Raw genomic sequence first — 14,346 nt, 5'->3', positions numbered from 1 at the left:
CCCACCACCATCATGACCATCATTACCATCATCATCACCGTCACCATAATCATCATAATTATGACCACCATCACCATCATCACCACCATCAACATCATCATCACCACCATCCCCATCATCATCACCATCATCACCACCGTCACCATAATCATCATCATAATTATGACCACCGTCACCATCATCATCACCACCATCACCATCATCACCATCATCATCACCACCACCATCACCATCATCACCATCCTCATCATCACCATCATAATTATGACCACCGTCACTATTGTTGTGGACTAAATTGTGTCCTTCCAGAATCATAGTATTGAATCTTTAACCCCAAACACGACTGTATTAGGAGAGGTAATTCAAGGAGGTAATTAATACAAGCTGAGAGAGCTGATGAGTGTGGGGCCTTCATCCCATAGGATTGATGACCTTGGGGCAAATTTGTTTCTCAGAGTTCTGCAGGCTCAATGTCCAAGATCGAGGTGCTGGCCCATTCCTGGGGGGGGGGTTCTCTTCCTGGATTTTAGGTAGTCCTTCTTACTGTGTCGTTACATGACACAACTGAGAGGTGTCTCTCTTTCTTTCTGTCTCTGTCTTTATCTTTCTTTTCCATTCTCGCCACCATCCATTGGACCTCTTCTTACCCTGATTAGCTGTGCAAGATCCTATTCCCAGATAAAAGCCTCTTTATACGCACTGGGGCTGAGGACTTTTTTGGGGAGAATCGCAGTTCACCTGGTACAGATGGCATGACAGGCGAGTGGGAAACTAAGGACGCACAAACTTGCAACATCTCTGCTCTACACAGAATCCCGCCTGTCCTTGGCTTCCATGGTCCCCCCACCCCTGCCCTAGTGGAACTGATAGCCGTGGGCAGTCGGAGAGGGACGGGTGTCCCCTTGCATTCTCTGGGGGAGGAAAAGGAGATAAAACCGGGGTCATGGATAATTCACGGTCGCCACCCACCAGTGGTCTCCCTGTTATACCCCGGGCTCTCTAGTCTGTATCCACTGCAGTCGGATACTCTTTATAGCAATTCTCACCTCTTCTGAGATATCTATCTGTCTATCTATCTATCTATATATCTATTGAATCTTTAACCCCAAGGATTATAGATATATGATATAGATATATAGATATATGTATCTATAGATAGATAGGTATAGATATAGATATAGACATAGATATAGACATAGATATAGATATAAATATTCTGGGATATATATATATCCCATATATATATATCTCATCATCACCATCATCACCACCATCATGACCATCATTACCATCATCATCACCGTCACCATAATCATCATCATAATTATGACCACCATCACCATCATCATCACCACCATCAGCATCATCACCACCATTCCCATCATCATCACCATCATCACCATCATCACCACCATCCCCACCACCATCATGACCAGCATTATCATTATCACCACCATCACCATAATCATCATAATTATGACCACCATCACCATCATCATCACCACCATCAACATCATCATCACCATCACCAACATCATAATAACCATCACATCACCACCATCATCACCACCATCATCATCATCATCACTCTCATAATTATGACCACTGTCACTATTGTTGTGGACTAAATTGTGTCCTTCCAGAATCATAGTATTGAATCTTTAACCCCAAACACGACTGTATTGGAGAGGTAATTCAAGGAGGTAATTAATACAAGTTGAGAGAGCTTATGAGTGTGGGGCCTTCATATATATATATATATATATATATATATATATATATATATATATATGTATCCAGAAGAGTTGGAGCTTTTGGTAGGAGGCCTCCACTTTCACAGGGTCTCAAGCTGCCTGGGGCTACGTAGACACTGGACACGTGGCCAGCCTGCACTCCTGACCCCAGGAAGGAGCCAGAGAAGAGGGACTCACCTTTCTAAGTGTTAAGTTGGGGATACGGTACCCCGAGGCAGATAGAGTTACCGGCGTCTGCCTTCGCCTGGGTCTTCACATCAGCGAGGAGCTAGGCTCCCAGCTGCAGGCAGGCCACCTTGTGTGCACGGTCCTGTGCGGACAGCGTGCCGATCTGACGTCTGCTGGGAAGCCGTGACTGGAGTCAAGTTCATTGACACAAACGCCTCCTCACATGATCGGCGACACCCTAGCAGATTCCCAGTGTAGAAGACGCTATTTCAAACCCTACTCACCTCGCCGCGCGTCCGATTGCCCGGAAGGTAAACGTCTTACAACTGAAAGTGATGTCCTTGGACCGACATCTCCCCCTCTGCCCCCACACCCCCTCGCCCGTTTCCATGAGTTTTACCATTCCAGATTCTCACCTAAGTGGGATCTTCCAGGACCTGTCTTTCTGTGTCAGGCTTATTTCACTTATCAGCGTATCGGATGCAGAATCCATCCACATTGTTGCTAATGGCGAGCTCTCCCCCTTTTTCATGGCCGAGTAATATTCATGCGTGTTCATGGAGCCTTTTTAAAGATTTTTTATTTTTTTTATTTTTATTTTTTTTTCTGAAGTTGGAAACAGGAGGCAGTCAGACAGACTCCCGCATGTGCCCGACTGGGATCCACCCGGCATGCCCACCAGGGGGCGATGCTCTGTCCATCTGGGGCGTCGCTCTGTTGCAACCAGAGCCATTCTAGCGCCTGAGGCAGAGGCCATAGAGCCATCCTCAGCACCTGGACCATCTTTGCTCCAATGTAGCCTTGGCTGCGGGAGGGGAAGAGAGAGACAGAGAGGAAGGAGAGGGGGAAGAGTGGAGAAGAAGGCACTTCTCCTGTGTGCCCTAGCCGGGAATCGAACCCGGGACTCTAGCATGCCAGGCTGACGCTCTACCACTGAGCCAACCGGCCAGGGCCTATGGAACCTTTTACATCTTGACTATTGTGAAGAAGATGGTGATGACAGTCGTGTACCATAAAACTCAGAATTCGGACCATTTTCCAGTAAACAAGCCAGTGGCATTTAGCACCGTTGAAATCTCGTGCTGCCATCCTCTGCGTTTGATTCCCGAACATTCTCATCACTCCAGAAGACGATGACCCCATCCCCGTGAGCAGTTCTCCCCAGTCCCTGAGAACCACTGACCCACTTTCTCTCTCTGGATTTGCCAGGTCTGGGTATTTCACATAAACAGAGTCACACGTTCTGTGACCTCGTGAGTCTGGCTTCTCTGAGTAGCGTGTGTTCAAGGTCCATCCAGGTTGTAACCTGAGCCAGAGCTTCCCTCCTGTTCATGGCTGCGTACTAGTCCACTGAGCACAGACCCCGTTCTATTCATCCATTTATCCGTTGATGACTCTTTTCTCTTTTCAACTGAGCTGTGATCAGTATAACATTCTATTAGTTTCTGAATAAAATGAGCTGTGATCAGTATAACATTCTGTTAGTTTCTGAAAAAACTGAGCTGTGATCAGTATAACATTCTATCAGTTCCCGGATAAACTGAGCTGTGATCAGTATCACATTCTATTAGTTTCAGTGATAAACTGAGCTGTGATCAGTATCACATTCTATTAGTTCCCGGATCAACTGAGCTGTGATCAGTATCACATTCTATTAGTTTCCGGATCAACTGAGCTGTGATCAGTATAACATTCTATTAGTTCCCGGATAAACTGAGCTGTGATCAGTATAACATTCTATTAGTTTCCGGATAAACTGAGCTGTGATCGGTATCACATTCTATTAGTTCCCGGATAAACTGAGCTGCGATCGGTATCACATTCTATTAGTTTCCGGATAAAGTGAGCTGCGATCAGTATCACATTCTATTAGTTTCCGGATAAACTGAGCTGTGATCAGTATCACATTCTATTAGTTCCCGGATAAACTGAGCTGCGATCGGTATCACATTCTATTAGTTTCCGGATAAAGTGAGCTGCGATCGGTATCACAGTCTATTAGTTTCCGGATAAACTGAGCTGTGATCGGTATCACATTCTATTAGTTTCCGGATAAACTGAGCTGTGATCAGTATCACATTCTATTAGTTCCCGGATAAGCTGAGCTGTGATCAGTATCACATTCTATTAGTTCCCAGATAAACTGAGCTGTGATCAGTATCACATCCTATTAGTTCCCGGATAAACTGAGCTGTGATCAGTATCACATCCTATTAGTTCCCGGATCAACTGAGCTGTGATCAGTATCACATTCTATTAGTTTCCGAATAAACTGAGCTGTGATCAATATCATATTCTATTAGTTCTCGGATAAACTGAGCTGTGATCATCAGTATCACATTCTATTAGTTTCAGTGATAAACTGAGCTGTGATCAGTATCACATTCTATTAGTTCCCGGATAAACTGAGCTGTGATCGGTATCACATTCTGTTAGTTTCCAGATAAACTGAGCTGTGATTGGCATCACATTCTATTAGTTCCTGGATAAACTGAGCTGTGATCAATATCACATTCTATTAGTTCCCCGATAAACTGAGCTGTGATCAGTATTCAGTATCACATTCTATTAGTTCCCGGATAAACTGAGCTGTGATCAGTATCCCATTCTATTAGTTCCCCGATAAACTGAGCTGCGATCAGTATCACATTCTGTTAGTTCCCTGATAAACTGAGCTGCGATCAGTATCACATTCTATTAGTTCCCGGATAAACTGAGCTGTGATCAGTATCACATCGTATTAGTTCCCGGATAAACTGAGCTGTGATCGGTATCACATTCTATTAGTTTCCTGATAAACTGAGCTGTGATCGGTATCACAGTCTATTAGTTTCCGGATAAACTGAGCTGTGATCGGTATCACATTCTATCAGTTCCCGGATCAACTGAGCTGCGATCAGTATCACATTCTATTAGTTCCCGGATAAACTGAGCTGTGATCAGTATCACATTCTATTAGTTCCCGGATAAACTGAGCTGTGATCAGTATCACATCCTATTAGTTCCCGGATAAACTGAGCTGTGATCAGTATCACATCCTATTAGTTCCCGGATAAACTGAGCTGTGATCAGTATCACATCCTATTAGTTCCCGGATCAACTGAGCTGTGATCACTATCACATTCTATTACTTTCCGGATAAACTGAGCTGTGATCAGTATCATATTCTATTAGTTCTCGGATCAACTGAGCTGTGATCAGTATCACATTCTATTAGTCTCCGGATAAACTGAGCTGTGATCAGTATCACATTCTATTAGTTCCCGGATCAACTGAGCTGCGATCAGTATCACATTCTATTAGTTTCCAGATAAACTGAGCTGTGATCAGTATCACATTCTATTAGTTTCCGGATAAACTGAGCTGTGATCAGTATCACATTCTATTAGTTCCCGGATCAACTGAGCTGTGATCAGTATCACATTCTATTATTTTCCGGATAAACTGAGCTGTGATCAATATTATATTCTATTAGTTCCCGGATAAACTGAGCTGTGATCAATATCACATTCTATTAGTTCCCCAATAAACTGAGCTGTGATCAGTATTCAGTATCACATTCTATTAGTTCCCGGATAAACTGAGCTGTGATCAGTATCCCATTCTATTAGTTCCCCGATAAACTGAGCTGTGATCAGTATCCCATTCTATTAGTTCCCCGATAAACTGAGCTGTGATCATTATCACATTCTATTAGTTTCCGGATAAACTGAGCTGTGATCAGTATCACATTCTATTAGTTTCCGGATAAACTGAGCTGTGATCAGTATCACATTCTATTAGTTCCCGGATAAACTGAGCTGTGATCAGTATCACATTCTGTTAGTTCCCGGATAAACTGAGCTGTGACCAGTATAACATTCTATCAGTTCCCGGATAAACTGAGCTGTGATCGGTATCACATTCTATTAGTTTCCGGATAAACTGAGCTGTGATCAGTATCACATTCTATTAGTTTCCAGATAAACTGAGCTGTGATCAGTATAACATTCTATCAGTTCCTGGATAAACTGAGCTGTGATCGGTATCACATTCTATTAGTTTCCAGATAAACTGAGCTGTGATCGGTATCACATTCTATTAGTTTCCGGATAAACTGAGCTGTGATCAGTATCACATTCTATTAGTTTCCAGATAAACTGAGCTGTGATCAGTATCACATTCTGTTAGTTTCCGGATAAACTGAGCTGTGATCAGTATCACATTGTTAGTTCCCGGATAAACTGAGCTGCGATCAATATCACATTCTATTAGTTCCCGGATAAACTGAGCTGTGATCCGTATCACATTGTATTAGTTTCCGGATAAACTGAGTTGTGATCTATTAGTTTCCAGATAAACTGAGCTGTGATCAGTATCACAGTCTATTAGTTCCCGGATAAACTGAGCTGTGATCAGTATAACATTCTATTAGTTTCCGGAATAAACCATAATGATTCTGTATAGGTACGTACTACAAAATAGCTCGCAGAATAAAATCTAGTTGATTTAATTATTGTAACTAACCCGCCACTGGACTAGTTACAACTAGGTTCTTGTGAAGAGAAGGTTTAACACTCCCTGTCGGCGACTTTCAAATCAACAACTGGGCTATAATCCATCTCATCTCAGGATGTCTCTACCCCCTCTGCCTGTTCCCAGGGGATGTTTTTGACAGCAGAGTCCCCCCCCAGATCGCGTTGGACAAACGAGGAGGAAAGGCAGACAAACCGGGTTGGCACTTTCCGCAAAGCAGAAACATTTTCGAGATTTCCGCAGAAATGTCACACGTCCATACATTTTCATGAAATGTGGCAGCTCGTTACGTGTAAAGCAAATTTTTCGTATAGAAGGAGAAGAAACCTTTTCTCTCTCTGTTGTGAAAAAAAAAGAGACACAGTTGCCTGACTGGGCAGCGGCGCAGTGGATAGAGCGTCGGACTGGGATGCGGAGGACCCAGGTTCAAGACCCCGAGGTCGCCGGCTTGAGCGCGGGCTCATCTGGTTTGAGCAAAAGCTCACCAGCTTGGACACAAGGTCACTGGCTCGAGCAAGGGGTCACTCGCTCTGCTGTAGCCCCCCTGGTCAAGGCACATATGAGAAAGCAATCAATGAACAACTAAGGTGTCACAACGAAGAATTGATGATTGATGCTTCTCATCTCTCTTTGTTCCTGCCTGTCTGTCCCTATCTGTCCCTCTAACTCTTTCTCCGTCTCTGTAAAAAAAAACAATTCTAAAGAGAGAGAGAGAGAGAGAGAGAGAGACCCGAGGCAGCCCAGGGAAGGCGTGATCGCAATGAAAAGTAACAAAAACCAACCAAATAACCAGAAAGATCCACCCTCCCTGGGGGTCCCCGCTGGGCTGTTCACAATGTCTTGCTTTTAGCCGGCTGTCCTCTAGGTGGCGCCAGAAGCTCATTTTATTTTATATTATTTTATTTAATTTTGCTCCAATCTGCAGAGAAGATCCTTTTGGAAGTTCTCTGCCCCCTGACAAACCCCCACGGGCCCGCGTCCCTTAATGTGAGAAGCCTCAGGTGCAATTAATGTGACAGGGAACCCTCAAAAACATGGCCAGCCGTTGCTTTGCTTGGGTTATTTATAGCTTGTGTGTTTCCCCTCAGAGGACGAAATTCTTAGCCGATTCATGCAAATCGAGCCGGCATGGGGCTTGTTCAAGGCGAGATGCAGTTAATGACGGAAGGTTTCAATCTTTTTTTTGTATTTAATTATTTTTTAATTTAATTTATTGTCTTTACATAGATTCTAGAGTCACCCCGAATGCCTCTCCCCTCCCCCCTATTCCCCTCAACATCTCTCTTGCCCCCCTCCCCGTAGCACCCTCCCCCCTTCCCTTCAGGTTTATCCCATCCTCTCATCCCCTTTCCCTCTGTCCTCTTTTCCTCTGGTCCCTTTGATCCCTCCTCTGTCTCTATTCCGTTTCTCAGTTCTCATTATTCCTTGCATTCTGCAAAAGAGTGAGGTCAGATGATATTTTTCTTTTTCTGCCTGGCTTATTTCACTCAACATAATAGTTTCCAAGTCCCTCCATATTGTTGCAAAAGGTAACATTTTCTTCTTTTTCATAGCCCCATACTATTCCATTGTATATATGTACCACAGCTTTTTAATCCACTCGTCCACTGACGGACACTTGGGCTGTTTCCAGATCTTCGCTATTGTGAACAAGGCTGCCATAAACATGGGGGTGCATTTATTTCTTTTTTTTTTTTTTTTCAAACCGGATCCAGCAATACATGAAAAAAATCATACATCATGATCAAGTGGGATTTATTCTGGGGGAGGCAAGGCTGGTACCATATTCGTAACTCAATCAATGTGATTCATCACATAAACAAAAGGAAGGAGAAAAACCACATGATAATTTTAATAGACGCAGAAAAAGCATTTGATAAAATCCAGCACCCATTCATGATCAAAACTCTCAGCAAAGTGGGAATACAGAAAACATACCTCAGCATGATAAAGGACGTCTATGACAAACCCACAGCCAACCTTTTTTTTTTAAACTGTCACTTTCTAGGCAGACAAGCACTGCCCGTTACCTGGATACAGAGTAACCATGGTCAACAACAGTATCAAGGAGAGTAACCACGCCCACAGGACAGACAGGGAGTGACCTTCTGTTAGGGCTCAGTGTGTTTTCAGGGGAACAGGAAACAAAGTTACTGTCTATCAAAGGGCTGGGGAGAGTGACTCAGCTGTGATGTCATCCACACATGGAGTCAAGTGATTGTAGCATTCTTAGTGGGTTATTGTAACAAGCTCAGGGAACAGGATTGTAACATTAGGGCACTCCTGTGGTGTTCCGCTCCCCCCCCCCCCCCCCCAAGGACTCGGATTTTGTTGTATTGGGTGTTTTTTGTTGGTTTGCTTATTTTTGTTGTTTTGGCAACTTAGGCATTAATTCAATTTCCTTTTTTTTTAACAAGATAATTACCTTTGGTGACCATTTTACTTAATTAACAAAAATCTTCAAGTATGTTCTTATGTTGTTCGTTCTGAAGTGGGTCTCCTTTTTAAATTTTTTTTTTTTTAATTTATTGATTTGAGAGAGCGAGAGGGAGAGAAACATTGATATATTGTTCCACTCATTTAGGCATTCATTGGTTGGTGTTCGTATGGGCCCTGACCGGGGATCGAACCCACAATCTTGATGTTGCAGGATGGTGTTTTAACCAACAGAGCTACTCGACCAAGTTTGAGCTGGGCTCTTATAGACAACATATATATATATATTTATATATACACTCATATATATATATATGAGTCTTCTTTACTTATCCAGCATTTAAATCTATTCACATTTAAAGTGATTATTGCCTGACCTGTGTTGGTGGTGCAGTGGATAAAATGTTGACCTAGAACGCTGAGGTCGGCGATTAGAGACCTTGGGCTTGCCCGGTCAAGGCGCATACGAGACAGAAACTACTATGAGTTGATGCTTTCTGCTCCTCCCTCTTCTCTCTCTTTTTTTCTCGTTCTCTCTAAAATCAATAAATATGTATATATATTTTTTTACAGGGACAGAGAGGGGGATAGATAGGGGCAGACAGACTAGAATGGAGAGAGATGAGAAGCATCAATCATCAGTTTTTTCGTTGCGACACCTTAGTTGTTCATTGATTGCTTTCTCATATGTGCCTTGACCGCGGGCCTTCAGCAGACCGAGTAACCCCTTGCTCAAGCCAGCGACCTTGGGTCCAAGCTGGGGAGCTTTGCTCAAACGCAATGAGCCCGTGCTCAAGCTGATGACCTCAGGGTCTGGAACCTGGGTCCTCCGCATCCCAGTTCGATGCTCTATCCACTGCGCCACCGCCTGGTGAGGCAATAAATATAATCTTTAAAAAAAAAATAACAAACTGATTCTTTTTTTTAAATTATTTATTTATTCATTTTAGAGAGGAGAGGGAGAGACAGAGAGAGAGAGAGAAGGGGGAGGAGCAGGAAGCATCAACTCCCATATGTGCCTTGACCAGGCAAGCCCAGGGTTTCGAACCGGCGACCTCAGCATTTCCAGGTCGACACTTTATCCACTGCGCCACCACAGGTCAGGCCACACACTGATTCTTGATAGGAACATGCAGCTTTCTAAGCCCTGAATTCTTTGTTGTTGTTTTTTTTTTAATATTTCCGTTCCAGTGGGCATTCGTTATTATTTTATGTTACTTTCGGGAGGGGAGCAGCAAGATAATTCTATCACCGATGCTTCTAACGGGTCCCCGTGCCCTGGCCCAGCAGGGCTGAGGTTTTACCCATGGCTTTCTGTCCCCCCAGGACGTGGACCCTCTGTGGAACACCCGAGTACCTGGCCCCCGAAGTCATCCAGAGCAAGGGCCACGGGCGAGCGGTGGACTGGTGGGCGCTGGGGATCCTCATCTTCGAGATGCTTTCAGGGTGAGTAAAGGTTGGCGGGCGGGGAAATGTCAGGACGTGCCCTCCATCCAACATGTCCGCCCCCCTGCTCGGTTGCCCTGGTTCGAAAGGTGCGTTGGGGTGGAACAGTTTTTTTTTGTTGTTGTTGTTTGCTTTTTTTTTTTTTTTTGTATTTTTCTGAAGCTGGAAACAGGGAGAGTCAGACAGAGTCCCGCATGCTCCTGACCAGGATCCACCCGGCACGCCCACCAGGGGCAACGCTCTGCCCACCAGGGGGTGATGCTCTGCCCCTCCGGGGCGTCGCTCTGCCGCAACCAGAGCCACTCTAGCGCCTGGGGCAGAGGCCAAGGAGCCATCCCCAGTGCCCGGGCCATCTCTGCTCCAATGGAGCCTTGGCTGCGGGAGGGGAAGAGAGAGACAGAGAGGAAGGAGGGGGGGGGGGGTGGAGAAGCAGATGGGCGCTTCTCCTGTGTGCCCTGGCCGGTAATCGAACCCGGGACCTCTGCACGCCAGGCCAACGCTCTACCACTGAGCCAACCTGCCAGGGCCCCCTTAGTGTTTTTTTTCTGCTTGATGCCCTTGTTCTCTGCCTGTGAGTCTCACGCACGCCGGCTTGACTCCTGGTCGTCGCAGAAAGCCAGGCCCTGTCCCGCACCTGTCAGACGCAGGGAACGTCCACAGATTTGTCCCCACGAACCTTTTCTTTTTCGTCTTATCTACTGAATCTTTATCAATGAGCTGTCTACCTATTCATCCTTTAAAATTCACTGTGACTGTCTATTCAGGTGCCCTGAACGAATTGCGCAGTCACGATCTTGAGTTACACACCTGAGCCCCCCGGGCCGTGTGCAAACAGGGAGACAGGCTGGAGTCCAGGGCGCCCAGGCTCAGTCCCTCAAGGGGACACAGGGGTTATAAGCAGACGCCCGTATTGGCCACTAGAGGGCAGGCATGCCTGGTCATCGTGGAATCAAAATGAGGTTCACGTGTTTTGTTCCCACTATTTTATTATTAAGGTAAAATGTCATAGGACAACACGTAATAGCATGCAGTGTTATTACTAAATACAATATCAGAACCCAGTACACTATAGAACATAATATGAATAGAACTGGATACATACAATATGAAATTGTTAGACTAGAGTAGAACAGAACACAGGATATATTAAAATGATTACATTAGGGTTATTATGTAATTCATTATTAGAAGTATTAGGATACTATTAGGGATATAACGTATAATGATATCATCCTTCTATATTGTTATATATAAATTATAATTTATGTGTAAGCTATATAAATAGAGTATATAATTCTTATACAATTATTTCACCTATTCAAGCTTGTTAACTTCGGCCCATGAAATCAACTTCTCACCAAAACTAGAGGATACATCGAAAATGAATATGAAGCTATAAAATATCCCCTCTTTTTGGTGAGCAGTATATAATAAAATATATTCTGAAAGTATGATATATTCTCATATTATGTATTCTTATACTATGGGAATATGAATTATATATTAGGTTACTATATATAATGTTATATATTTTTATTTTAGTATGGGAATATGTATTACCAGTATATATTAGATTACTATATATAATATGTTATAAGGATATGCTATAATATAGTGTATTTTATAATATTAGAAAATAGAACATTTCTATTATTTTAATAGAATGTTAACGATAGAATACGTCTAGTATCCTCTAGCGCAGGGGTCTGGAACCTATGGCTCGTGAGCCAGATATGGCTCTTTGGATGGCTGCATTTGGCTCGCAGACAAATCTTTTTTTTTTTTTTCTTGTAGCTGGAAACGGGGAGAGACAGTCAGACAGACTCCCGCATGCGCCCGACCGGGATCCACCCGGCACGCCCACCAGGGGCAACGCTCTGCCCACCAGGGGGCGATGCTCTGCCCCTCCGGGGCGTCGCTCTGCTGCGACCAGAGCCACTCTAGAACCTGGTGCAGAGGCCAAGGAGCCATCCCCAGCGCCCGGGCCATCTTTGCTCCAATGGAGCCTTGGCTGCGGGAGGGGAAGAGAGAGACAGAGAGGAAGGAGAGGGGGAGGGGTGGAGAAGCAAATGGGCGCTTCTCCTATGTGCCCTGGCCAGGAATCGAACCCGGATCCCCCGCACGCCAGGCCGATGCTCTACCGCTGAGCCAACAGGCCAGGGCCTCGCAGACAAATCTTTAATAATAAAATAACGTTAAAAAGATAAAACACTCTCATGTGTTACAATCCATTCATTTCCTACCGCTCATGTTCATGGTTGCGGGTGGCTGGAGCCAATCACAGCTGTCCTCCGGGACAACACCACATTTTTATTGGATGATGCGTCACGTCCACGGGTCATCGTATGGCTCTCACGGAATGATATTTTAAAATCTGTGGCGTTCATGGCTCTCTCAGCCAAAAAGGTTCCTGAGCCCCATTCTAGCGTAAGAACAGAAAAGGAAATACCCTTGCCTTGCAGTCTGGTTCTTTCTTTGGCTCTATTACTAGACTAATGGATGGTGAGTAAGTGAAACTTGCTCCTGACTAACACCAAGCTCCGTGAGCCGACCTATGAACTAATCTCACACCGTGTGCTCACAAATAGGCACGTTTCCGTTTTGCACGTTTTCTGTCGGGAAGACGCAGGTTTTCTAGGGGGGGGACTTCCTGAGAGAGGTCACTCCCGTGCACACCCTGAGCTTGGCCGGCCCCCCTCCCGGGCGTGCCTGGGCTCGTCCTGTGGTCCTGCAGTCCCACCTCTTCCCTGCCTCCCTCCCGAGCTCCCTGATGTCCACCCAAGGGTTCCCTTTCCCGCGTGGGCAGAGGAGTCCGTATCCACAGCAACCAGGCCACGTCACTCCGCCCTGCAATGGTCTAGCGCAGAGATCCTGGGGTCCTTGTTATAGGCGTCCGTGAGGTGGTCTGTAGGAGACATCCCCCCCCCCACGCCTGTCCCCAACATGCCACCGGGCACCTGCTAGCTTGCCAGACTCCTGCAGGGTGTGACCCTTTCTCTTCTGCGTCTCATGGTGTCGGTTGACCCCATCACCTGACACAGCATTCTTCTCCCCTTAGTCTGGGTCCTCACCCCCTTTCTCCTTCCTTTAAAGCTCTTGCCTAGGAAGTCACTGGCCACAGGCTGTGATTTTCGTGCCCGTGAACGTGGAGAGTTCCCAGGGCGGCCCCAGGCAGGGAGTGACCGTCCATCCGGATGGTGGACCATGTAACCCTTTCATCCAAAGCCTGTCTGTGTCCGGCTGCCTCATTGGGCTTTTGTTTTCTCTATCCATCTGCACGCATCATTAGCAAATACCGGAAGATGTAGCCAGATCAGCCAAGATGCTTTTTTTTTTTTTATCTATTCATTTATTGCTTGAATGGTTCGATGAAGTCTTTTCTGAGGTATCAGCCAATCAATTGTAGGCAGGATTTTATTTTCAGCTAATGACAGAGGGAAATGTCCGATGGGACAAGGCGACCTCAGTTCCTCCATTTTTATCTGTGGGGGACTTAACTGCCCACACACGCACGCATATACACAGACCAGTTTAAAAGGATAATGGTGCCCCTGGTTGGTTGGCTCAGTGGTAGAGCGTCGGCCTGGCGTGCAGGAGACCCGGGTTCGATTCCCGACCAGGGCACACAGGAGAAGCGCCCATCTGCTTCTCCACCCCTCCCCCTCTTCTTCCTCTCTGTCTCTCTCTTCCCCTCCCGCAGCCGAGGCTCCATTGGAGCAAAGATGGCCCGGGCGCTGGGGATGGCTCCGTGGCCTCTGCCTCAGACGCTAGAATGGCTCCCGTTGCAAGAGAGCAACGCCCCAGATGGGCAGAGCATCGCCCCCTGGTGGGCGTGTCGGTTGGATCCTGGTCAGGTGCATGCAGTAGTCTGTCTGACTGCCTCCCTGTTTCCAACTTCCAAAAAATACAAAAATAAAAAATAAAAAAAAGGATGATGGTAGTTGTAGTGGGAGCTACAACTGTGAGAGACATTAGCGCACCCCTACCAGGTTTCCATAGCCGTCTATTTTAAATGTCACTCCGGTCA

At 45.6% G+C, this 14,346-nt stretch overlaps 1 protein-coding gene across 1 annotated transcript in view; it reads left to right on the top strand.

Moving 5' to 3' along the window:
- The window catches only part of PRKX (protein kinase cAMP-dependent X-linked catalytic subunit), an 81,277-nt gene that overhangs the window by 53,835 nt on the left and 13,096 nt on the right, over positions 1–14,346 (top strand). Inside the window, exon 4 of the mRNA XM_066356232.1 lies at positions 10,200–10,319. Within this exon, the coding sequence (XP_066212329.1) occupies positions 10,200–10,319 (120 nt within the window). The remainder of the gene's footprint in view (positions 1–10,199; positions 10,320–14,346) is intronic.

The sequence above is a fragment of the Saccopteryx leptura genome, chromosome X, assembly GCF_036850995.1.
Source record: "Saccopteryx leptura isolate mSacLep1 chromosome X, mSacLep1_pri_phased_curated, whole genome shotgun sequence".
Lineage (NCBI taxonomy): Eukaryota > Metazoa > Chordata > Mammalia > Chiroptera > Emballonuridae > Saccopteryx > Saccopteryx leptura.
Note: the sequence above shows the minus strand (reverse complement) of the source record. Positions and strands in the feature narration are given on the sequence as shown.